Below are 25,088 nucleotides of genomic sequence, written 5' to 3' on the forward strand. Positions count from 1 at the left end.
TGATATTAGATGGGGAACCTTTTAAAATTGCATTCTGCATATTGTCTTTTACCCAATTTTTTTGAAAAGTAGTCATGAATAAGTCAACTATTACATATATAGGCACTTTAGTCTTAATATACTAGCAGAGGAAGGTCACTTCAGACCTAATACCACATTTTCAGATGAGGGAACTAAAGCATAGGACAAAGCATAGGCCTTCAAGGATCATGCAGCTGCACTTGGGCAGAATTAAGACAAGACCCTCCAGAACTTCTGATGACCAGTATAAATATACTTTGTGGGGTTTTTTTGTTGTTGTTTTTTTACACAGAGACAGAGTCAGAGGGATAGATAGGGACAGACAGACAGGAACGGAGAAAGATGAGAAGCATCAATCATCAGCTTTTCGTTGCGACACCTTAGTTGTTCATTGATTGCTTTCTCATATGTGCCTTGACCGTGGGCCTTCAGCAGACCGAGTAACCCCTTGCTCAAGCCAGCGACCTTGGGCTCAAACCAGATGAGTCCGCGCTCAAATCGGTGACCTCAGGGTCTTGAACCTGGGTCCTCTGCATCCCAGTCCAACGCTCTATCCACTGCACCACCGCCTGGCCAGGCTAAATACTTTGTTTTTATGAGCTTATCATTTATAATAGAGAACACAGAAAATCTTTATGAAAATGTTCCCTAAAATACTACTTTTGAATGAATGTTTTAGATTATAGAAGACAGCATAAAGTAGAAACTGTATATCTCTGTATTTGATGTAGTATAGATCTCCATATTATTTTTATAAAATTATATTTGGGAATTCCAAGATGGCAGCGGAGTAAGCAGACGCACAGACAGCCACCTCACCACCAAACTGGATTACAAATTAACTTAGGAACAATTGTGAAAAACCAACTGTAAAGCCAGTAGCCACAGCCACCATCATACCCGCAGGGCCATGCAGGTTTGCATTCAATTTGGACAGACGGTAATGAAACAACAGAGCCATGAACTGGTGGGCCATTCATTATCTTTAATCCTAGCTTGCACCCAGCAGGCAAGTAAAAACACACACTGGGCTCCAAAACCCACTCATTGAGTGCTCACAAAGCTACTGACTTATCCGAGTTTCCTAGAATCAAAGGGGTCTACCTCACCAGCCTCATTCTCCTTTGTTCCCCATCTCCTCCTCTCTGCACAAACTCTGCACTAACTGGCTTCTCCTTTAACACTCCGCCATCTTGGCTGCCACTCTCCTCCACGTGGCCTTTCTCTACTCTCTGCTCTAATGATAATCTCAGGAACCAAGAGCGCAAGCTCCCAGTCTGCCCCCATTTTATAGTGTAGAAATCAAAACTTTCAATCCAATATACAAACAAGGAAGTCTCTGATACAAAGTCACTTGTTTGAGGCATAATGGGATTCCTCATGAGAGTGCACCACTTTACATCAAAAAGGGTGAGAAAGGCTTTGTCCTAAAACCAAGCCCCAGGCTACAAAGATCCTGCCTGCCCACAGCCTGCCCCCAACACACATTAATATCACCTGGGCCATGGGCTTCCACGGGGGAACAGTGCCATCTTTAACAAAGTGAGCATAATATATTTTATCTGCCCAACACCACCTTTGGACTAAAAGAACAGGATTCAAAAACCAAGGAGCACAGAAGAGTCCACACTGATCCTGGTAGGGAGTGTAGGGGTGTGGTGGGGGCTCCCCTGTTCCCAGAAGCAAGGGGAGGCTGAGGCTGAGAGTCCAGAAGGGCTCTCATTACAAGGAGAGAGATCCCCAAGAGGAGGGAGCCCTCAGTCTCAGATCCGGAGACCTGACTTAGAAACCCAGGGACTGGAGGAGACAGCTGGTCAGCATTGAGTGGGGGAAGAGTGAAAGTTCCGTCTGTGGGAAATAGCTGGCAAGCCCTAAAGGGACAGAGCAGAAAATACCGCTCACAGCCACTTGCCTGGGGCTCCAGGGGTTAGGAGGGCTGAGAGGACTGACTGGTCTTGCATGAGGAAAGTGAGGAGAGCTAGACAAACAGTGACGAGGAGAAAAGTGCCTGGACTTACCTGAGCTGATCTGCTGACTCATTCTCCAGTGCGGAGGCGGCTATAGCTGGGATAGGGGTCGATCCCTCTGCCCAGCACAAGCCTAAAGTGGAAACAGGTGTGCCACCTTGATAAAGCTCTCCAGCTCCAACAGTGTGAAAGAAACTTTGGGAAGAAAGAAGTAAGGGGGAGGGGCACTGACTCAGGTTTCCAGGGAGAAGTGAGCTATACCTTCTCTTTCATAGGTAGAACGTGCCCCACCTGGGAGAATAACTGGCAGAACACACCTTCAGATTCTCAGAGGTCATACACACTGCATTCCTGGATACAGTTTCATCTAAGCCCCCTGCTGGGATCAGCAAACATAAGCTCCCTGCTGGGTTAAACAGAGATAGCAGGCAAATCAAGACCTTAAAGTGGCTCAACTAGTTAAGGAGAATTAAATTCAAGCAACCAGCAGAGACAGAGGAATAAAGGCCTGGAGGAGAAGCCAAATTAAATAAACTAACCTCAGACCCACAATTCTAACAAGCCTGCAAACCACACACAGAAATAATGGGAAGACAGAGGAACTTAAGCCATATGAATCAAAAAAATCTCCAGAAAAAGAACTGGATGAAATGGAAGTAATCAAATTACCAGGTGCAGAGTTAAAAATAATGATTGTTAGGATGCTTAAGGATCTCAAAGCTACAATGGATGGACTTAATGAGCACCTAAATATAGAAATTGTAAGCATCAAAAAGGATGCTGAAATCATAAAAAATAACCAGACAGAAATGACAAACACAATATCAGAAATGAAGACTACACTAGAAGGAATTAAAAGCAGGCTGGATGAAGCAGAGGATCGAATCAGCGATTTCGAGGACAAGATAAGCAAAAGCATGGAAGCAGAACAGCAAAAAGAAAAGAGGATCAAAAAGTCTGAGGAAACTCTTAAGGGAGAACTGTGACAAGATGAAGAGAAACAATTTCCGCAAAATAGGGATTCTTGAAGGAGAAGTGAAAGAACAAGGGATTAGAGAACCTGATTGAAGAAATCATAGCTGAATATTTCCCTAAATTGATGCAGGAAAGAGTCACACAGGTTCAAGAAGCACAGAGAACCCCATTAAAGAGGAACTCAGAGACCTACACCAAGAAACATCATAATCAAAATACCAAAGCTAAGAGATGAAGAAAGAATACTAAGAGCTGAAAGAGAAAAGAAATCACCTAATAAGGAGCCTCCATAAGGATGACATCCAACTTTTCAACAGAAACACTTGAGGCCAGAAGGGAATGGCAAGAAATAGTCAAAGTAGCGTGCGGAGGACCCGGGTTTGATTCCCGGCCAGGGCACACAGGAGAAGCGCCCATTTGCTTCTCCACCCCTCCGCCGCCCTTTCCTCTCTCTCTCTCTCTTCCCCTCCCGCAGCCGAGGCTCCATTGGAGCAAAGATGGCCCGGGCGCTGGGGATGGCTCTGTGGCCTCTGCCTCAGGCGCTAGAGTGGCTCTGGTTGCAACATGGCGACGCCCAGGATGGGCAGAGCATCGCCCCCTGGTGGGCAGAGCTTCGCCCCATGGTGGGCGTGCCGGGTGGATCCCGCCCGGTCGGGCGCATGCGGGAGTCTGTCTGACTGTCTCTCCCTGTTTCCAGCTTCAGAAAAATGAAAGAAAAAAAAAAAAAAAAAGAAATAGTCAAAGTAATGCAAAACAAGAGCCTACAACCAAGACTTCTTTATCCAGCAAGGCTATCGTTTAAAATTGAAGGAGAAATAAAAAGCTTCCCAGACCAAAAAAAAAAAAAACTCAAGGAGTTCATTACAACCAAACTAATGCTGCCAAGAAATGTTAAAGGGCCTGCTATAAACAGAACAAAGCAGGGAAAAAATCTAGTAAAAGAGGAATGCAGATTTAAAGAATAAAGTGGCAATAAACAACTACATAGCAATAATAACCGTAAATGTAAATGTATTAAGTGATCCAATTAAAAGAGATAGGGTAGCTGCATGGATAAGAAAACAGGACCCATACATATGCTGTCTACAAAAGACCCACCTTAAAACAAAAGATACACATAGACTGAAAGTAAAAGGATGAAAAATTTTTCATGCAAGTGGAAATGAAAAAAAAAAAAGCTGGGGTAGCAATACTTGTATCTGACAAAATAGACTTTAAAACAAAGACTAGTAAGGAATAAAGAAGGTCACTATGTAATGATAAAGGGAGCAATCCAACAGGAAGAGATAAAACCATTATAAATATCTATGCACGTAATATAGGAGCATGTAGATATATAAAGCAGACTTTGATGGACAGAAAGGACGAGATCAACAGCAATACTATGATAGTAGGGGATTTCAGTACCCCACTAACATCACTGGATAGATCCTCAAGAAAGAAAATGAAAGAAACAGCAGTCTTAATGGACACACTGGGTCAACTGGATTTACTAGATATCTTCAGAACCTTTCATCCTAAAGCAGAATATTCATTCTTTTCAAGTGCTCATGGTACATTCTCTAGGATAGATCACATTAGAACATGAAACGAGTCTCAACAAATTTCAGATTGAAATCATATCAAGCATCTTCTCAGATCATGACATGAAAGTAGAAATCAACTAAAACTGAAAAACACTCAAACACTTGGAAACTAAATAATGTTATTAAATAATGAATGGGTCAAAAATGAGATCAAGGAAGAAATAAAAAATTTTCTTGATACAAATGAAAATGAACATACTACAACTCAAAATTTTTGGGACACAGCAAAAACAGTCTCGAGAGGGAAGTTCATAGCATTACAGTCATAACTTAAGAAGCTAGAAAAAGCTCAAATAACCCTGCAACTAAAAGAACTAGAAAAAGAACAGCAAGTAAAGCCCAGAGGAAGTAGAAGGAAGAAAATAAAAAGATCAAAGCAGAAAGACATGACATAGAGGCTAAAAAAAAATTACAGAGGATCAATGAAACCAAGAGCTGGTTCTTTGAAAAGGTAAACAAGATCGATGAACCTTAACCAAACCCCCCAAGGAAAAAAAAAGAGAGGACTCAAATAAGTAAAATTAGAAATGAGAGTGGAGAAGTAACAGCTGACATAGCAGAAATACAAAGGATTGTAAGAAAATACTATGAAGAACTGTATGCCAAAAAATTAGACAACCTAGGCGAAATGGACAAATTCCTTGAAACTTATAATCTTTCAAAAATAAATCTGGAAGAATCAGAAAACCTAAACAGATCGATTACAACAAATGATATAGAAACAGTTATCAAAAAACTCCCAACAAACAAAAGCCCTGAGTCAGATGGCTTCACAGGCGAATTTTACCAAATAATTCAAAGAATAACTAACACCTATCCTTCTCGAACTATTTCAAAAAATTCAAGAGGAGGAAAGTCTTGCATGCTCCTTTTATGAGGCGAGCATAATTCTGATTCCAAAACCAGGCAAAGACAATACAAAGAAAGAAAACTATAGGCCAATATCCCTGATGAATTTAGATGCTAAAATTCTCAACAAAATATTAGCAAGCCAAATCCAGCAATACATGAAAAAAATCATACATCATGATCAAGTGGGAGTTATTCTGGGGAGGAAAGGCTGGTACATTTGCAAATTAGTTGATATGATTCATCACATAAAAGGAAGGAGAAAAACCACATGATAATATCAATATATGCAGAAAAAGTATTTGATACAATCCAGCACCCATTTATGATCAAAGCTCTAAGCAAAATGGGAATACAGGGGACATACCTCAACATGATAAAGGCCATCTATGACAAACCCATAGCCAACATCATACTCAATGGACAAAAATTAAAAGCAATTCTCTTAAGATCAGAAATAAGACAGGGTTGCCCCCTTTCACCACTCTTATACAACATAGTTGTGGAAGTCCTAGCCACAGCTATCAGACAAGAAGAAATAAAAGGCATCCAAATTGGAAAAGAAGAAGTAAAATTCTAATTACTTGCTGATGATATGATATTGAACATAGAAAACTCTAAAGTCTCATTCAAAAAGCTCCTGGGCCTGATAAATGAATTTAACAAGATGGCAGGATATAAAATTAATATTCAGAAATCAGAGGCATTTTTATACACCAACAATGAAGTGTCCAAGGAGAAATTATGAAAACGATCCCCTTCACTATTGCAAGAAAAATAACAAAGTACCCAGGAGTAAATTTTTTTTTTTTTTAAACAGAGACAGAGAGAGGGATAGGCAGGGACAAACAGGAATGGAGAGATGAGAAGCATCAATTGTTAGTTTTTCATTGCGCATTGTGACACCTTAGTTGTTTATTGGTTGCTTTCTCACATGTGCCTTGACTGCGGGCCTTCAGCAGACCAAGGAACCCCTTGCTCGAGCCAGCGACCTTGGGTCCAGCTGGTGAGCTTTTTGCTCAAACCAGATGAGCCTGCGCTCAAGCTGGCGACCTCGGGGTCTCGAACCAGGGTCCTCGGCATCCCAGTCTGACACTATCCTCTGCGCCACCGCCTGGTCAGACCCCAGGAGTAAATATAACTAAGGAGATTAAAGACTTGTACTTGGAAACTTATAAAACATTGATAAAAGAAATCAAGGATGATGCAAACAAGTGGAAGTGTATACTGTGTGTATGGATCGGAAGAATAAACATTAAAATGTCTATATTACCCAAAGCAATCTGTAAATTTAATGCAATTCCTATTAAAATACCAGTGACATACTTCAGAGATATAGAACAAATACTCCAAAAATTCATATGGAACCAAAAAACATGAAAGCCTCAGCAATCTTGAAAAAGAAGCATAAAGCAGGTGGTATCATACTTCTGATATCAAGTTATACTACTTGGCCATTGTACTCAAAACAGCTTGGCACTGCATAAGAACCAGGAAATTGATCAAAGGAACAGAGCAGAGAACCCAGAAATACACCTTTATTTACCATTGTGGACAATTGATATTTGTCAAAGGAGGTAATAGCATGCAATGGAGTAAAGACCGTCTCTTTAACAAATGGTGTTGGGGAAATTGGACAGCTACCTTAAAAAAGTGTAACTAGACCACCAACTTACACCATTTACAAAAATAAACTCAAAATGGATAAAAGACTTAAATGTAAGTTGTGAAACCGTAAGCATCTTAGAAGAAAATATAGTCAGTAAGCTCTCTGACATCTCTCATAACAATATATTTTCCGATTTATTTCCACGGGCAAGTGAAATAAAAGACAGGATAAACGAATGGGACTATATCAAACTAAAAAGATTTTGTACAGCTGAAGACAGTATGAACAAAAAAACCTGACAAAACACACAGTGGGAGAAATATTCGTCAATAAGTCTGATAAGGGGTTAGTAACTAAAACTTATAAAGAACTTGTAAAACTTAACACCAGGAAGATAAACAATCCAGTCAAGAGATGGGCAAAAGAAATGAATAGACACTTCCCCAAAGAGGACATCCAGGTGGCCTATAGGCAAATGAAAAAATGTACATCACTAATCATTAGAGAAATGCAAATTAAAACCATAGTGAGATATCACCTCACACCAGTCAGAATGACACGCATTAACAAAACAACACAGACTAAGTGCTGGTGAGGGTGTGGAAAAAAATGGAACTCTCCTGCACTGCTGGTGGGAATGCAGACTGGTGCAGCCACTGTGGAAAATAGTATTGGAGATTCCTCAAAAAATTAAAAATAGAACTACCTTTTGACCCAGGCATTTCACTTTTAGAAATATATCCCAAGAACAGCTCATCATTGATTCAAAAGAAGAAATGCACCCCCATGTTTATGGCAGCATTGTTCACAATAGCCAAGATCTGGAAACAGCCCAAGTGTCCGTCAGTGGACGAGTGGATTAAAAAGCGGTGCTACATATACACAGTGGATTACTATGTGGCCGTGAAAAAGAAGGAAATCTTACCTTTTGTAACAACATGGATGGACCTGGAAACTATTAAATGAAGTAAGCCAGGCAGAGAAAGAAAAATATCATATGACCTCACTCATTTTAGAAATCCAATGAACAATGTCAACTGAGGAATAGAATAGAGACAGAGGCAGGATCAAAGGGACCAGAGGGAAAACGGTCTGAGGGAAAGAGATGAGAGGATGGGATCAGAGAAGGGAAAGAGATTGGTGAAATTGTATACACATAACAGTTATAGAGAGCAGAAAAGCAAATCCTGGAGGAAAGGAGAGGGAGGGTGTTGTTGGCAGGGCGGCAAAGGGGATGTTGAAGGGAATGTGGGGGAGGTGCCGATGCTTTTGGGGGGACACTAGAATCTATGTAAACACAATAAATTTAAATTAAAAAAATAGGGCCTGGGCCTTGGCAGGGTACTTCAGTGGATCGAGTGTCCTCCCAGCATGTCACTCAGCGGTCGCGGGTTCCATTGTGGGTTCAATCCCTGGTCAGGGCACATATGAGAAGCAGCCAATAAGTGTACTACTAAATGGAACAATGAAATAAAATAAATTGGAAAAAAAGGAAAATTATATTTGGCATGCTTTTGGTATAGTTTTGAGAATAAATAGTACCTATAAAATTTGAAATACTGGCCCTAGCCGGTTGGCTCAGTGGTAGAGCGTCTGCCTGGCGTGCAGCATTCCTGGGTTTGAGTCCCACTAGGGCACACAGGAGAAGCGCCCATCTGCTTCTCCACCCTTCCCCCTCTCCTTCCTCTCTGTCTCTCTCTTCCCCTCCCGTAGCCAAGGCTCCATTGGAGCAAAGTTGGCCCAGGAACTGAGGATGGCTCTATGGCCTCTGCCTCAGGTGCTAGAATGGCTCTGGTTGCAACAGAGCGATGCCCCAGATGGGCAGAGCATCGCCCCTGCTGGGCATGCCGGGTAGATCCCAGTTGGGCGCATGCGGGAGTCTGTCTGACTGCCTCCCCGTTTCCAACTTCAGAAAAATACAAAAAAAAAAAAATAGAAATAGTGAAATAGCTCAGAATGGCTGCATTTTCCTCAGATAAACAGCCAGAAGATAACTGCATATCAACCCTCAAACCCCTCAGTAGCAAAGAAGGTTCTACCCCCATTGTTTCTAGATCCTCAGTAAAACTTTGATATTTAATGTATATTAAATGGAATTTAAAATTTTCTTTTCCTTTTGGCAGTGGAAAGCAAAACAATTTCATTTGGATTTGGGAGCAGTACAGGGCTGTCATTTGCAGACTTAGCTTCCAGTAATTCTGGGGATTTTGCCTTCGGTTCCAAAGGTAAGATCAGGCGGAGGGATTTTAATGGTCATGCTACAGAATTTAAGCACAACTCAAAGGCCACAGTGTTTTAAATAAGTTCGACATTTATTCCCCTGTCCCCATCCTCCAGTTCATTTAATGTTTTTGATAAGGAAGGGCTTCTGTACTTTATTTTTGACGTTTACTACTGTAATTATAAGAATTTCCTCTTAATGCTATATAAATGATGCTGATAGTTGTCCTCCTCCTGAAATATAAAACCCTCTTTCCAGTTTTGAATAACCATGATTTTGATACATTGTTTTTTTAGTTGCACAGTTAGATTTGATTTGTTAACATTTCAAGACTTGTGCATTTATATTTTTTAAGGAGCTGATTTTATAATTTTTATTTATAATATCTTTGATTAGATTTTAATTATCTATGCTAATTTATTGTGCTAAATGGTGAACTCTTTCATTTTTAGTGGTGTTCTTTCTGATGGGTTTTTTTGTCCCTTTTGGTATCTTTTATAGTAAAAAATCCATTTTCTTGATTGTTTCAAGTTTTTGGCATATTACATTTTTTTATTCTTATACTGTCATTCATGTATCTTATAGCGCCACTTAAATTGTCCTTGCACAAAGTATTTGGTTTGTGGAATAAATTACTAATCTAAATCAGAAATAGTTCTTTTGCCCTATCACATATTTACAATTGTTACACACCTCCTGGCCCTAAAAGGAACTACATATAAAACTTTTAGAAATTACCTTTAGATATTTTATGTTGGAATTTTTAAGTTCACTGATGTCACGTTGCCTTTTTTTATTTTATTTTAATTTATGAAGTAGCCTGAAGTCTCAAGGTAATAGGTCAACAAATACAGCAATATAGCGGGTATAGTTATCCACAAACAATAATGCCAAATAGAAATTGACATGTTAGTTTGCTTGTTATATAGTATCCTATCAATACTGTACAAAGTATAAAATAAGCAAGACCCAGATCTCATTATGGAGGCATACCTTAAGATGGGTCCCCAAACTACGGCCCGCGGGCCGCATGCGGCCCCCTGAGGCCATTTATCCAGCCCCCACCGCACTTCCAGGAGGGGCACCTCTTTCATTGGTGGTCAGTGAGAGGAGCATAGTTCCCATTGAAATACTGGTCAGTTTGTTGATTTAAATTTACTCGTTCTTTATTTTAAATATTGTATTTGTTCCCATTTTGTTTTTTACTTTAAAATAAGATATGTGCAATGTGCACAGGGATTTGTTCATATTTTTTTTATAGTCTGGCCCTCCAACAGTCTGAGGGACAGTGAACTGGCCCCCTGTGTAAAAAGTTTGGGACCCCTGCCTTAAGACTTACCCACTGACATACATTCCTCACCTACACTTTTCATTTTTCAGTGAGATCATTCACCAACCTTTTGTTTTAAACTACAATTCTTCCTTTATTTTATTCTTAGATCTGAAAGAAGTTTGTGCTTTGTCTTTTCAGAGAAGTAGCCTTTGGTTTTATCAGTTAATTTTTTGTTTGTGTTTTTATTTATCTTCCGATTTTGCCATTACTTTTTTAAAACTCTTGTTACTTTTCGTCTGTGGTGACTGCTTTAATCAGATTGTGCTATCAAGCACAAAATAGTATTTGAAACTGTAAATCACCTGGAATCAATTTTCTTTGTATCATCTAGGTTTTCATAGGGAATTGTCACACTTGTAAATTTCTTCATAATTTTGAATTTCAGTCTTGCTTTTCTCTTTCATTAAGAGCTTGTAGAATTTAATTTTTATTTTATTTTTATTAAGTGCTAGGAGGGGAGGCAGAGACAGACTGCTGGTAGCCCCCAATGGGGATCTACCTGGCAAGTCCCCTAACCGGGTGATTTTCTGTCCATCTGGGGCATTACGCCATTGCTCAGCAACTGAGCTCTTCTTAGCTCCTGCAGTGGAGGCCATGAGGCCATCCTTAGCACCGGGCCTCGCTCCAGTCGAGCCATAGCTGCGGGAGGGGAAGAGAAAGAGAAGTGAGAGGGAGAGGGGTGGAGAAGCAAATGGTCATTTCTCCTGTGTGCCCTGACTGGGAGGGAATTGAATCCAGGACATCCTCAGGCCTGGTGAACCCTCAATTGCTGAGCCAACTGGCCAGGTCTAGGACTTAATTTTTTTAATTTGTTAATTTTTTTTAACTTTTAAATTTATTTATACGAGGGAGAGAAGCATCAATTTGTTGCTCCCTTAGTTGTGCATTTGTTGGATGCTTCTTATATGTGTCGAACTGGTGGATTAAACCTATAATCCTGGCACATCAGGGTGATGCTTCAACCAAATTGAGCTACCCTGCCAGGGCCCTTTAATTTTTCTTTTTTTTTAAAGAGGTAATAAATTTCACTGGAATGTGAGTTGTTGTTTTTTTTAACTTGACATTGTGTGGACAATTTGGATCTTAAACCTTTTGTTTTTGTTTTTCTGGGGGTGGGTTGTTCTTCTCTTACCTATTATTTCTATGGTTATTACTTTTTCTTTATTCATTCTTTGTTCATTTCTTTTGTTTACTTTTGTTTAGTTCTGTTCCTGTTCCTACTAATTTTATTCTGAAAGTCCTATTCACACAAATCTATCAACCGTTTTTGTCATATTTTATATGGAAACTAAGAGAATAATAAGGAACCACCTGTTCAGCTACTGTTCACCTTTGTCAATGATTACCATTTTATCATATTTCCTTCAGATTTTTGTAGTGTTTTCATTGAACCCGGAAATGTATTGGAAGCCTCCTAGGTACTAGTAATTACCTAGACTGTTAGAAAATTGATATTATTGACATGATTATTTTTATACTTTTGCTGTATGAATTCTCCCTGATCCCAAGAGGAACAGTGGTTTTCAACTCTTGGCTTCCTATTAGAATTTCCTGGGAGCTTTAAAAAATCCTGAAAACTACATGATAGTTATATTGAGCTCCTTGGGAATGGTACTGCAGGTATTTGTACAATAGTTTACAAAAATTCTTGGTTTGATCCTAATATGTATTCAGTGTTAAGAACAATTGCTTTAGAGGAGTTTTAAAATGTTCTGCCACAGCATCCAAGGGTATATGTTTAGGCTTCTTTGGCTAATTTGGAACAGATTTGGCCTCTTTGAGGATATTTTCAGGTTCAAAGCTATTTTTCTCATGAGATAAAATATTTTATGATATAAACTGCCTTTAGATCTGAGCTTAGTTTTGAGAATTCCAAGGTATGTACACATAAGAGCTTCATTATTGAAAGCTCTTATGTGGTTTAGTATTAAGAAGTTTGTGTACAGGTCAGATTATCTTATCTTGTATCTCTAAGCATAAACAGTACTAAATATAATCTGTACTCACTATGTGAGTTGAATTTGACAGAATAATACAATTTTAGACATTTTTAAAAAAAAATTTTTATTTTATTTATTCATTTTTAGAGAGGAGAGAGAGACAGAGAGGGAGAGAAAGGAGAGAGAGACAGAAAGAGAGAAGGGGGGAGGAGCTGGAAGCATCAACTCCCATATGTGCCTTGACCAGGCAAGCCTGGGTTTTGAACCGGCGACGTCAGCATTCCAGGTCGACGCTTTATCCACTGTGCCACCACGGGTCAGGCCAATTTTAGACATTTTTTAACTAGAACTTTATGTTACATCATAGGAAATTTGATGCATTGATGAAGTAATTTAATTGGAGAATTAAAAGCTTATAAAAATAGCACTGTTGAAATATTGTGATTTATTCATCAGATAAAAATTTCCAGTGGGCAAATACTGGAGCAGCAGTGTTTGGAACACAGTCAACCAGTAAAATTAGCGAAGAAGAAGGTGGTAGTGATGAAGAAGTAGTTTATAATGAAGACGTCCATTTTGAACCAATAGTGTCATTGCCAGAGGTAAATATGAAAGGATGAAAATCTTACTAATAATTTACTTCATGTGTTAGGTTTAAAACTTGATTAGTAGGGTTAGCGTAGTTTGCATTTATTTTCAGAATATTTATAATTTCACATGGAAGCCCTTTGTTGTCAGAAGTTCAGCCTTTAAGTACATTTTACCTTCTTGGTCAGCATTTATATTTATATATAAATAGTGTTTGGAATATCATGAAATTTTTGGAAAGAGCTAATTTCTCATATGTTAGAATATCATGTTTCATAACAATTCTGGGGGCAAAATTATCTAATCTCATACTTGCTAAGGCCTTATCAATAATAAAAATAAACATTTTCTAGATAAGAATGTTGTTTTAGACAAATTAATTTGTCAGTTTTCAACTTCAACAGGAGTTAATATGTCTCTTGAAGAACTTTCTGACACCTCTCCTGTCCTATGAAATTATGTATTTGATTTTCATAAGGAGGAAGAAGACTGCATAAGAGAAAAGTAATAACAGATCATGTCTTAACTGCCTCATCTAAATCAGATGTATTTCCTAGTGCTAGGATATTACCATTTACTTTGATACTACAGTACAAATTCTGTTAATGTCATTACAAAGACAGTATTTTAAGGAATTTGTATCTTTGGATTGACTATAGAATATGTTATAAACATACCTTATTTTTTATCTGTCATAGGTAGAAGTAAAATCTGGAGAAGAAGATGAAGAAATTTTATTTAAAGAGAGAGCCAAACTTTACAGATGGGATCGAGATGCCAGTCAGTGGAAGGAGCGAGGTGTTGGAGATTTTAAGATTCTTTGGCATACACTGAAGAATTACTATCGGATTCTAATGAGAAGAGACCAAGTCTTTAAAGTGTGTGCAAACCATGTTATTACCAAAACAATGGAATTAAAACCCTTAAATGTTTCCAACAATGCTTTAGTTTGGACTGCCTCAGATTATGCTGGTACATTCAAATGCTACTTTTCATTCGTTGGACTTTGCTAAAATCCATAACAAATATTATAACAGTTATGTTGATATTGAGGTCATTGTGTTGTTTTGTTGTTGTTGTTTAATAGATGGGGAAGCCAAAGTGGAACAGCTTGCAGTGAGATTTAAAACTAAAGAAATGGCTGATTGTTTTAAGAAAAAATTTGAAGAATGTCAACAGAATTTATTGAAGCTTCAGGAGGGACAGGTATCACTGACAGCAGAATTATCAAAGGAGACAAATCCAGTGGTATTTTTTGATGTTTGTGCAGACAACAAACCTCTAGGACGTATAACCATGGAATTATTTTCAAGCATTGTTCCTATAACTGCTGAGAACTTCAGAGCACTGTGCACTGGAGAGAAGGGCTTTGGTTTCAAGAACTCCATTTTTCACAGAGTAATTCCAGGTTTTGTTTGCCAAGTAAGTACTGACTGTGTGTCAACAACTGAAGTCTAGAAAACTGTACCACCCTAATTGAGAAATTTGAGTCTTTCTCCTCACCTGCACTGTAATTTTTCTAAGATTTCCTTAGTTTTTCATACATTAGTTGGTATTACCACCCCAGCATCCTACCCCCACAAAATTTCAACCATTTTAGGTTGAAATTTCTCTCTCTTGTTTTAAGATGAACAGAGATAATGAGACAGATTCCCACATGTGCCCAAATGGGACCCACCCAGCAACCCCTGTGTTGGGCCGATGCTTGAATCAACCAAGCTATTTTTAGTTCCTGAGGCTGATGTGCTCAGACTGAGTTATCCTCAGTGCTTAGGGCTGATGCTCGAACCAGTCAAGCCACTGGCAACGGGAGGGAGAGAGTGGAGAGAGAAGCAAGTGTTTGCTTCTCGTGTGCCCTGATTGGGAATCAAACCTGGGATGTCCATATGCTGGACCAGTGTTCTATCCACTGAGCAACTGGCCAGGGCCTGAAATTTCTAGTACCTTTAAACCTGCTATAAAATTGAATGTGGGAAAAAGACCTCTTGTCATTTTTGTTAGCTTTCAAAAATGGATATTTACTAGTTTTCTTACCACATTTTCAAGCAGTCTCAGTGTTTAGGACTTACCCTCTAAGGCAGCGGTTCTTAACCTGTGGGTTGCGACCCCAGCGGGGTCACCTAAAGCCATCGGAAAATATATAATGCATATCAGGATTTACATTCCGAATCATAACTGTAGCAAAATTACAGTTATGAAGTAGCCACCAAAATTATTTTTTGGTTTGGGGTCACCGCAACATGAGGAACTGTATTGCAGGGTCACGGCATTAGAAAGGTTGAGAACCACTGCTCTAAGGGTTAGATAGTTGGTGTGTATTTTAATATTTTATTCAGGATTCCTATTAATCAAAACTTTTTTTTCAGGGTGGAGATATCACCAAACATGATGGAACAGGAGGACAGTCCATTTATGGAAATCAATTTGAAGATGAAAATTTTGATGTGAAACATACTGGTCCTGGTTTACTGTCAATGGCAAATCGAGGCCAGAATACCAATAACTCTCAATTTTTTATAACATTGAAGAAAGCAGAACATTTAGACTTTAAGCATGTAGTATTTGGGTTCGTTAAGGATGGCATGGATACTGTGAAGAAGATTGAGTCATTTGGTTCTCCTAATGGGTCTGTTAGTCAAAGAATTAGTATCACAGAATGTGGACAGATATAAAATCATTGTTTTTCATAGTAAATTTTACCTGTATAAACAGTTGAGTTGAAGCTTAGCTGTTATGACAGTATGGTGATTATGTTCAGCTTTTGAAAATGGACATTTCCAATGTATAAATGTAAAATTGCAGCTTATAGCTGTTGTCACTTTTTAATGTTATAATTGACATTGCATGGTGTGAAATAAAAGTTTAAACACTGGTTTATATCAGGTGTACTTGTGTTTATGTACTCCTGACATCTGTATTAAAATGGAATAATACTAATCTTGTTAAAAGCAATAAAAAATGACCTCATACTATTGAAGGAATATTATATAAGCAATTTATTTTTAGTTCCTTTTAAGATACTGGATTTTCTGCATGGATATACTTACCGTTTGAATAAAGGGACCAAACTTGGATAATTTTTATTTTATATTTAAAAATATATTTGGTAATTTTAACTGTTGGTGTGCTTATTTATGCATAGAGACTCACTTATGAATGGGTAGAGCCCAGAGGGCAGAGACTTAACCAAAGTGCTCTTCTATGACCCGTACTCCTGTATAGTTAGCTTCTAAGTAGTGTAACTTCTTTTCTTAAAATGATGCGTAGCTCTCTCTGTCCTTTCAGAGGTATTCATTTTTAAATTTTCAGCAAGTTGAGTATTTTAGGGTTTTTTTCTTTATCTTTTCTGTCATCTGTTTCTACTACCTCAAACTGCAGCTTGGTTCTAATAGAACTTGGATTTTTCTTTGCAGTTATTGTGATTAATTATGGATATTTTAAAAGGTCTATACCATGTTCTTTGGTAAGATTTGCTTTATACTAGATTTTTGCAGTACCTTTTTCTGGTGAATTCTGTAGCAAAAATAAAGTGACAATTGTTAACAGCCTTGACATTTAAAAAATTTATTATTTGTGCATCTAATTGTTTGTACATTCTAGAACCAAAATAAGGAGTTAAAGGTCTGTGAACTCAAACTGCCACATGATTTCCAGAGTTCCTAATGAAGTGACTTTTTTTCTTCTTTGTATTCTTCCAAAGCTAGAAGCAGGGAGGCAGTCAGACTCCCACACATGCCCAACCGGGACCCACCCAGCAAGCCCTCTGAGCGAGCTCTGTTGAGGCGGAGCCACCATGGAGCCCTCCCCAGCTCCTGGGCCAACCCTGCCTCAATGGAGCCCTGGCTGCGTAAGGAAGAGAGAGAGGAAGGAGAGGGGGAAGGGTGGAGAAGCAGACGGGTGTCTCCCCTATATGCCCCCACCGGGAATCGAACCCGGGACCCCCACATGCCAGGCCAACGCTCCACCGCTGAGCCAACCGGCCAGGGCTGGAAGTGACTTTTCAAGTTCGATACACACTGAACATTCATCTGGAAATGGCCAGTGTCAAGAGTTAGACTGCTAAAAAGGAAGATGTTCTCAGCTTAATGTACGTATAACTACAAAGAAGTTAGTTATAGCAGAAAATTTTGTATATTCCAAACATTCCAATCACTAACAGTGACTGCTTCCCACCCGCCTGTGTTCTTCCCGGTGAATTCACCTCATTTAGTAAAAATGGGTTTGTTTTGTTGTTTAGGGATTTGGAAATATGCTATCTTGTAATAATACCTGTTCACCAATTAAAAGAGGAGAGAGATGTCATTTGTGGTTAGTGTGATGAGTGATGGAATTCCATCACTAAATCCATTTGGCCAGGTAAATAAACCTACTGCAGTGTATCAGTTGTGAGCCTTAACGAGAACCATGGACTACATGTATGCACATTTAGCAGGAAGAATTGGCTTTGGAAACTAAATTGTCCAGAGTGAATTTTTCAGCTTTTGCCTTTGTCGTGATTTTAGAATAACATCTAAGTAAAGGCAAGTGCACTTTAAAGATTTTTAGAGGAAATCAGTGCTATCCTAAAGCATTCAAATTTTAAATTAAAAAGCTTTAAAAACTAATACTTTGACCAACAGTTTGATAATGATTAGTAAACTGACTTTTCTAGTATTAGACTTCCAAAGATGCTTAAAAGTGGCTTCAGACATTTTTAAGAAAGGTGGTCACATTTCAGGAAAGGATATTATTATGATTTCTCTTTGTTATTTAATTGCTTATGTGATATAAACCCATGTTATGTATTTTTTAAAAAAACTGGTTTAATTTATATTACCTTGTTATGCTTAAAGATAGAATATAAAGAAACTCATTGTATACTATAGTAATACTTTATGTCGAAAGGTTATTGGTTTAAGTAATTTTGAGATAACTATTAAAATGTTAATCATAAACTTTTGGCATTGGAGGTAATTTGAAGATAATCTTATTCTAGAGGCTCGAGGAATTGTCAGTCCAGACATGCTGATGAAGACAGTTTAGAAAGGTAACGGATTATACTAGTTACATCAATGAGAGAAATTGAGTGGTTATTTATTTAACTCAATTCGTCTGATTTAGGTATAGTTACTATGCCAGTAAGTGTTGAGCACCTAGTAAGTCACAGGCACTATTCTGGGCACTAGGGAAAGCCGTTTTAAAAAGTGCACGCTCTCTAGAAGCTTCCTTACATTCTGATGCTGCTGAATGCCGCATTGCCCAGCACAAGACACCAGCCAATAGCAGGAAAGTGTGGTGCTGGTTCTTGAAATCGCGATACATTCCTGACTCCTCTCCATTATCACAGTTAGATGTGCACACTGAATAATACGTCACACGGGCCCCCGGCCAGGGAGGGCCCTGCGGTCAGCTTAGGAGCGCCCCGGGGAGCCCGCCTCTGTGGGCGGACGGCGCAGTCCCGCGGGCGCATTGGGCGGGGGCCCCCGGTTGCTAAGTGCAACCTGAGTAGACAGCGGAAAGGTGAACCAACAAAAGGGTTGGAAACGTTCAGCACTATTTATTAGTCCAAACACGCTAAAAAAGGAATAGTCCCTAAACGTAACGTTGCCACGTTTCTAACAAGCAAGGCTCCCCGGGACAGGAGGGCCGGCTGTGCCTTGCGTCCTGACGCACTTCCCCCTCGCGAGCCCCGCCCCCTGCGGCTCTAACGCTGTTCCCCGGGAAACGGCGGCCTGGCGCCATGGATCCAAGGCTCGTCAAGCCGCCGGGGCAGGACTTCGCAGTGGAGCGCCTCAAAACCCGCTACGGGCTCGGGGGCAGCGGTCGTGCCGAGGTGAGGCCTCGTCCTAACTCCGGCCCTGTGCCGGGGTCGCGGCCCGGACCGCCAGGTGGACGCGGTGCGTGGGTGGATCCGCACGCGTGGGGAAACGAGCTTTCTGTGGGAGAAGTTCTTGCACTGGGAGGGAACCTGTGCACTGTGAACGTGTGCAGGGACACGTGCTACGGGTCGTACTGTCGTGGCGGAAAGCAGTTTTGAACTTTTATTAACAGACATGAATGGAGCGCATTTTTAATTCCTTTAAAAAGTTACTTTTGAAATAATTTCAAACTTTTAAAAAGTTGCAGGAATAATACCCTTGTACCCTTTGCTAGGATTCACTGTTGTTAAACATTTTGCCACATTTGCTTAACTATCCTCCCTGTATCCCCCCTTTAAAAATTTTTTATTTATTTATTTATTCGTTTATTTCTGAAGTGAAGTGGAGAGGCAGGCAGGCAGGCAGATTCCTGCATGCGCCCGACAGAGATCCACCCGGCATGCCCACGAGGGGGCGATGCTCTGCCCATCTGGGACATTGCTCTGCTGCAACCGAAGCTATTCTAGCGCCTGGGAGGCCGTGGAGCCAGCCTCAGCACCCGGACCAACTTTGCTCAAAAGAAGCCTTGGCTGCTGGAGGTGAAGAGAGACACAGAGAAAGGAGAGGGGGGAAAGACCAACTTTGCTCAAAAGAAGCCTTGGCTGCGGGAGGTGAAGAGAGACACAGAGAAAGGAGAGGGGGAAAGGTGGAGAAGCAGATGGGTGCTTCTCCTGTGTGCCCTGGCCGGGAATCGAACCGGGGACTTCCACACACGCAGCTGATGCTCTACCACTGCACCAACCGGCCAGGGTCCCCTTCTTTAAAAAAAAAAATGCATTTATTGATTTTGGAGAGAGAGAGAGAGAGAGAAGCATCAATCTGTTCCACGCATTCACACGTTCATCGATTGGTTCTCTCGTGTGCCCGGACTTGGATGGAACCGCAACCTTGGAGTGGCCGGGCCACAATCTAACCAACTGATGGAGCCAGGCGCTCGGTGTCTCCTCTTTCACTCCCTTTTCATACATGCATTTTTCCCTGAACTGTTTGAGGATGATGTGCAGCCATCATGACTCTTCACTGTCAAGGACAAATACTTCAGTGTGTTTTTCTGCAAATAAGAACACCATCTTCTATAACCAGGGTTATAAATTCAGAAGATTTACCATTGCTCAAATATTATGTATTTCAGTACAACAGTATTTATTACATATTTCATATTCAAGTTTTACCAGTTATCAGTCTCGTCCTTTGTAAACAATTTTTTTCCTGGTGCAGATAAATCTAAAAACAGGCATTTCACTGGGTTTTCTCTTTTGTTGCCTTCAATTTGGAACAGGTTTTGATGCCTGATATTTTTGAAGAGTATAGGACAATATTTATTAGAATGCCACTCAGTTTGGGTGTGTCCGATGATGCCTTATGGTTAGATACTGGCAATATATTTTTGGCAGGAATACGACATGAATGATGTGTGGTTTGTTCTGTTCTCAGGAGACACATGATATTGCTTTGTCCTCTTTATTGATGATGTTTTAAACTTTCATCACTTGGTTAAGGTGGTTTCCACTGGTCTTATTGAAGGCTAACCTTTGTGATTAATATATAATCTATAGGGAACTATTTTGAAACTGTAAGTTGATTCTTAGTATACACATTAAATGTTTGTTTGTTCTTTTCCAGTATGCTTTTTACAATTTTGATCAGTCTAAATCTAAGAGAAGGTCTTTGAACTCCTCAGGTAAGCCAATAGAGGATTGTGTGTATTTGGAGTTTTAACAAATTTAATTTGGAAAAACAGATTTTTTTCTTTTATTTTCTGAGAGGAGGGGAGATAGACAGACTCCCACATGTGCCCCAGCTGGGATCCGCCCAGCAACCCTCATCTGGGATGGATGCTCAAATCAACCAAGCTATTCTCAGTGCCTAAGGCCGACCCTCAGACCAACCAAGCCACTGGCTTCAGGAGGGGAAGAATGAGCAAAGGAAGAGAGGGAGGGGAAGAGAAGCACATGGTTACTTCTCCTGTGTGCCCTGACTGGGAATTGAACCTGGGATATCCATTCACTGGGTTGATGCTCTATAATGAGCCAACCGGCCAGGGCAAGAGAACAGAGTTTTAAAATGTTTAGACTTAATAGCTATTGCCAGTTGTCTTGTAATACTAAACTTTTCATGATTTTTGGGGTGAATGTGTAAGATGTTTTTAAAAATCAAATTTTGCCGGACCAGGTGGTGGTGCAGTGGATAGAGAGTTGGCCTGGGATGCAGAGGACCCAAGTTCAAAACCCGAGGTTGCTGACTTGAGCGCGGGCTCACCCAGCTTGAGCATGGGATCATAGACATGATCCTATCGTTGCTAGCTTGAACCAAGGTCTTTGGTTTGAGCAAGGGGTCACTTGGTTTGCTTTAGCACCCCGGTCAAGGCACATATGAGAAAGCAGTCAATGAACAACTAAGGTGCCACAACGAAGAATTGATTCTTCTCATCTCTCTCTCTTCCTGTCTGTCTGTCCCTCTCTGTCCTTCTCTCTGTCTCTCTTGCAAAAAAAAAAAAAATCAAAAGTTTTTGGTGTTTTCAATGACTATGTTTTTATATTAAAAATTAAACAAAAAAAAAACAAAAATAAAATTAAACAGGGCCCTTGGCTCAGCAGTAGAGCGTTGGCCTGGTGTGTGGAAGTCCGGGCACACAGGGACTTCCAGGCAGGGCACACAGGAGAAGTGCCCATCTGCTTCTTCACCCTTCCCCCTCTCCTTTCTCTCTATTTCTCTCTTCCCCTCCTGCAGCCAAGGCTCCATTGGAGCAAAGTTGGCCTGGGCACTGAGGATGGTTCTGTGGCCTCTGCCTCAGGCACTAGAATAGCTCCAGTTGCAATGGATTAACGCCCCTGATGGGCATAGCATCGCCCTCTATTGGGCGGCATGCTGGGTGGATCCTGGTCGGGTGCATGCGGGAGTCTGTCTCTCTACCTCGCCTCTTCTCACTTAAGAAAAAAAAAGAAAAATTAAACAGTATATTGAGTAAAGAAGAATTTTTTTACATACAAGGTTTTCCAAGTTATTAGTGTAATTATTTCATTGGAGTATTTTATCAAGTAAATGTACTTCATAAAGATAATTATATTCTAGGATTGAGTGTATTGGTATATCATCTGGTAATCAGTGACTAACACGTATAGTTAATTAACCATTAGAGTTTTTGATTGTTGATACTTTTTAGGCAGCATCCTTTTTGTTTGGTTTGGTCTTAAAAGCATTTTGTTTAGACAACTAAAAACAATTAGATGTTCAGAAGCAGTGTACAATGAATGAGAAATTGAACCAGTTACTTTATCATATATTCCCTCTTTTTCACAATGAAAGCAAAAAAAAAAAGGCTTTTTGCTTTAAGGGAAAAGTCAGAAAAATAGACTAGTATAGTTTTCTTCTCTGTAATAACATAAACACCTGCAAGAAGGCTAATTGTAATAAGAGACATTAGATGTTTGCTTGCATGTATTCATTAAAAAGACAATAGGCCACCATACTACAGGAGCACAACTCCACCTTCATTTGATATTCTTGCATTTCACTTACAAGTGTCACCCAATTAGTTCCAACACTGGACCTAATTCGTATTCCTCAGTTTCTCTTAAGCGGAGACTGACTCTGGAAGGTTGACGGTTTTCTTTGCTTCCTTATTTTAGCCCATATGTAGTGCACTGTTTGTGGCCTGTTATTTTTTTTTAAATTATTTTTATTTATTTATTCATTTTAGAGAAGAGAGACAGAGAGAGAGAGAAGGGGGGAGGAGCAGGAAGCATCAACTTCCATATGTGCCTTGACCAGGCAAGCCCAGGGTTTTGAACCGGTGACCTCAGCGTTCCAGGTTGACACTTGATGCACTGCGCCACCACAGGTCAGGCCTATGGCCTGTTATTGATAGTCAGGCCTTCACATCAGGAGCTGAACTATAAATAGAATCTGAATTCTCAGAAGCAGTGTCTTCTAGATCTTCCTCTGTTGTCTCTGGAAAGCTGATCTCTGGCTTTGCCAGCTCACAACAGTCTTCTTCAGGAAGCACACATTTCCAAAGGCCGTGTGTTTTTCCACTACAGTTTGCCAGAACCTCAAAGTTCCATCATCAGAACCACTGGTTCTCCATCAGGACTAAATCTCACACAGTGGATAGGACTAAAGTGTCCTTGGTAGGATTCTTATTTTTCTCCATTATTATCATCATAGTTGTAAAGTTTAAAATCTTCACCACCTGCAACAAGAAATTCTTTCTCAGGATGGAGAGGTGCAGAATTGATGGCTGCAAGAGCTTCAGTTTAAGTTTGTACCCAATTATCATATTTGGGTATAAACTTACTTCACTATGAACAGCAGTAGATCATCTATAAGTTATTACCAAGATCTCTCCCTCAGGAATATATTCCATACTGCTAACAGACATATTAAAATTTAGAGATTTCACTTTATGTCATAGCATGACCCCAAAGGTGACAGTTTCATCATCAGCTGAAAGAATCTGTTTATCCTCACTGTACCATAGAGCCTTTTTAATGCCAGATGTGTGACCACTGATTTCCTTAGGTTCTGCTTCAGGTTTGTTCAAGTCATATATGCATAACAGTTTAGCTTCTCCCCCAGTTAACAGGTAATTACCATCCTGTCTAAATACACTTGACTATGTGTTTATGAGCAGAGTCACCAGTTCATCTCCTGAGACAGCATCCCATGCTTTGGCTATGAAATCTGCACCTGTTCTGTTTGCTTTGCAGGGTTGCTAGGATCAAATAAGGTAATAGGTGAAAGAGCATTTTGTAACCAGTAAAGTGCTATAGTATAAATACAAGATTTGATACCCATTTTCTGGAGGTTTGCATTAGAGAGACATAGAGATAAGAAATCTCTTAAGTAATTTACTGTCTTATCTTTAGGAGCCTAGAGTAAAATCATTAGTATCGGCTCTTAATAAGTAATCTCTTCTATTTTCTTTTTTGTTAACAGATGACTTGGATATCTGCTCATCTGGAGATAAAGTTGGTTCCTCATTAATATGGTGTTCTGATGAAAGGAAGCATCCCATTGCACCTCTCTGTGGTTCATCCAAGCACTCCAGCACCAACTGGTAAAGTACCCTGAGTCCTCACTGGTGCTGTCCCCTCAGTAGCTCAAAAAACTGAGAAAGGGCCAAGGATGATTTATGTGTTTGCTTTTCTCTGAGAGGAAGTATAAGTAGTCTGGAGCCTACAGAACACCAGTGTATGTCTAATAGCATGGTAAACCGTGGATGTCAGATAGGTTGAGAGACAGAGGTTGGAGAAGTTAGTCTGGGAAATGGTAACTGCGCTATAGTCCCGGGCTGTAAGGGGTTAGCAGTTCTGTACAGGAGATTAGCCTGGGTAAAATAACTATAAAATCAGGGGAAGCTACGGTGAAATAAAGTCCTAAATTGAACCTTATTAACTAAACTATGTGGCAGAAGGAACTGCCATGGGCATCAAGGAGAAAACCATAAAGATATATGCAGATACAAACTGAAATGTTGAGATAATTAAGGAGAGAGAAAAGACAGTTGTACCTATAATATCATATATTATTCATATAATTGTTATTTGGGAGCTTGAATTTTTTATATAATTGCTTCCTCCTTTACGTAAACGAATTAATTGATATAAGGCACTTAGAAGAGTGTTCAGTATATAGAAAATCAAATATGCAGTTTTTATCGCCATTGTTGTTATTGCTCTTTGACACTCACAAAGTAACCTAGTTAATCTGGATTCAAGATTTGGATATGAGGTAGATGGAATACAGAGTAAGGAAAGTGAGAATTGCTTTAAAATAATTATGAGTTTATGGAAATTATTTTCTTATATTTAACTGATAGTTTTATAATTTTTTGTTTCAAATTTTAACTTGAAGCTTTTGGACTGTGAAAGTTTTGTAACATTGGACAGATTTTTCACCATTCCTAGTTATGATCTAGTCTGGAAGTATAGCTCCATGTGGCTACTGAGTACTTGAAATAGAGCTTGTCTGGATTGAGGTTGTTGGAAGTCTAGAATATACATCAGATTGAAGAAGATGAGTTAAAGAATGTGAAATACCCTAATTTTAAAATATTGATTACATGTTAAGATGATAATCTTTTAGATATACTGGATTAAA

At 39.6% G+C, this 25,088-nt stretch overlaps 2 protein-coding genes and 1 pseudogene across 10 annotated transcripts in view; 2 read left to right on the forward strand and 1 right to left on the reverse strand.

Moving 5' to 3' along the window:
• Positions 1–16,066, forward strand: part of LOC136400353 (E3 SUMO-protein ligase RanBP2-like) — an 82,496-nt gene extending 66,430 nt beyond the window's left edge. For all 3 annotated transcript variants that reach the window (XM_066376879.1, XM_066376880.1, XM_066376881.1), the window contains 5 exons: positions 9,131–9,232; positions 12,958–13,103; positions 13,788–14,061; positions 14,177–14,511; positions 15,456–16,066. In XM_066376879.1, the coding sequence (XP_066232976.1) occupies positions 9,131–9,232; positions 12,958–13,103; positions 13,788–14,061; positions 14,177–14,511; positions 15,456–15,761 (1,163 nt within the window). In that variant the 3' untranslated portion in view covers positions 15,762–16,066. The remainder of the gene's footprint in view (positions 1–9,130; positions 9,233–12,957; positions 13,104–13,787; positions 14,062–14,176; positions 14,512–15,455) is intronic.
• A 2,713-nt stretch (positions 16,067–18,779) lies between these two features.
• The window catches only part of CCDC138 (coiled-coil domain containing 138), a 67,100-nt gene continuing 60,791 nt past the window's right edge, over positions 18,780–25,088 (forward strand). For 3 of the 7 annotated variants that reach the window (XM_066376883.1, XM_066376886.1, XM_066376889.1), the window contains exons 1-3: positions 18,780–18,901; positions 20,610–20,667; positions 23,925–24,045. In XM_066376883.1, coding sequence (XP_066232980.1) covers positions 18,809–18,901; positions 20,610–20,667; positions 23,925–24,045 — 272 coding nt within the window. In that variant the 5' untranslated portion in view covers positions 18,780–18,808. Of the gene's footprint in view, positions 18,902–20,604; positions 20,668–23,924; positions 24,046–25,088 lie in introns of those variants that run through there. The other 4 variants (XM_066376884.1, XM_066376887.1, XM_066376885.1 and 1 more) reach the window with 3 other exon arrangements.
• LOC136397305 (serine-threonine kinase receptor-associated protein pseudogene) lies at positions 22,855–23,800 on the reverse strand (annotated as a pseudogene).

This window comes from Saccopteryx leptura, chromosome 3, assembly GCF_036850995.1.
Source record: "Saccopteryx leptura isolate mSacLep1 chromosome 3, mSacLep1_pri_phased_curated, whole genome shotgun sequence".
NCBI lineage: Eukaryota > Metazoa > Chordata > Mammalia > Chiroptera > Emballonuridae > Saccopteryx > Saccopteryx leptura.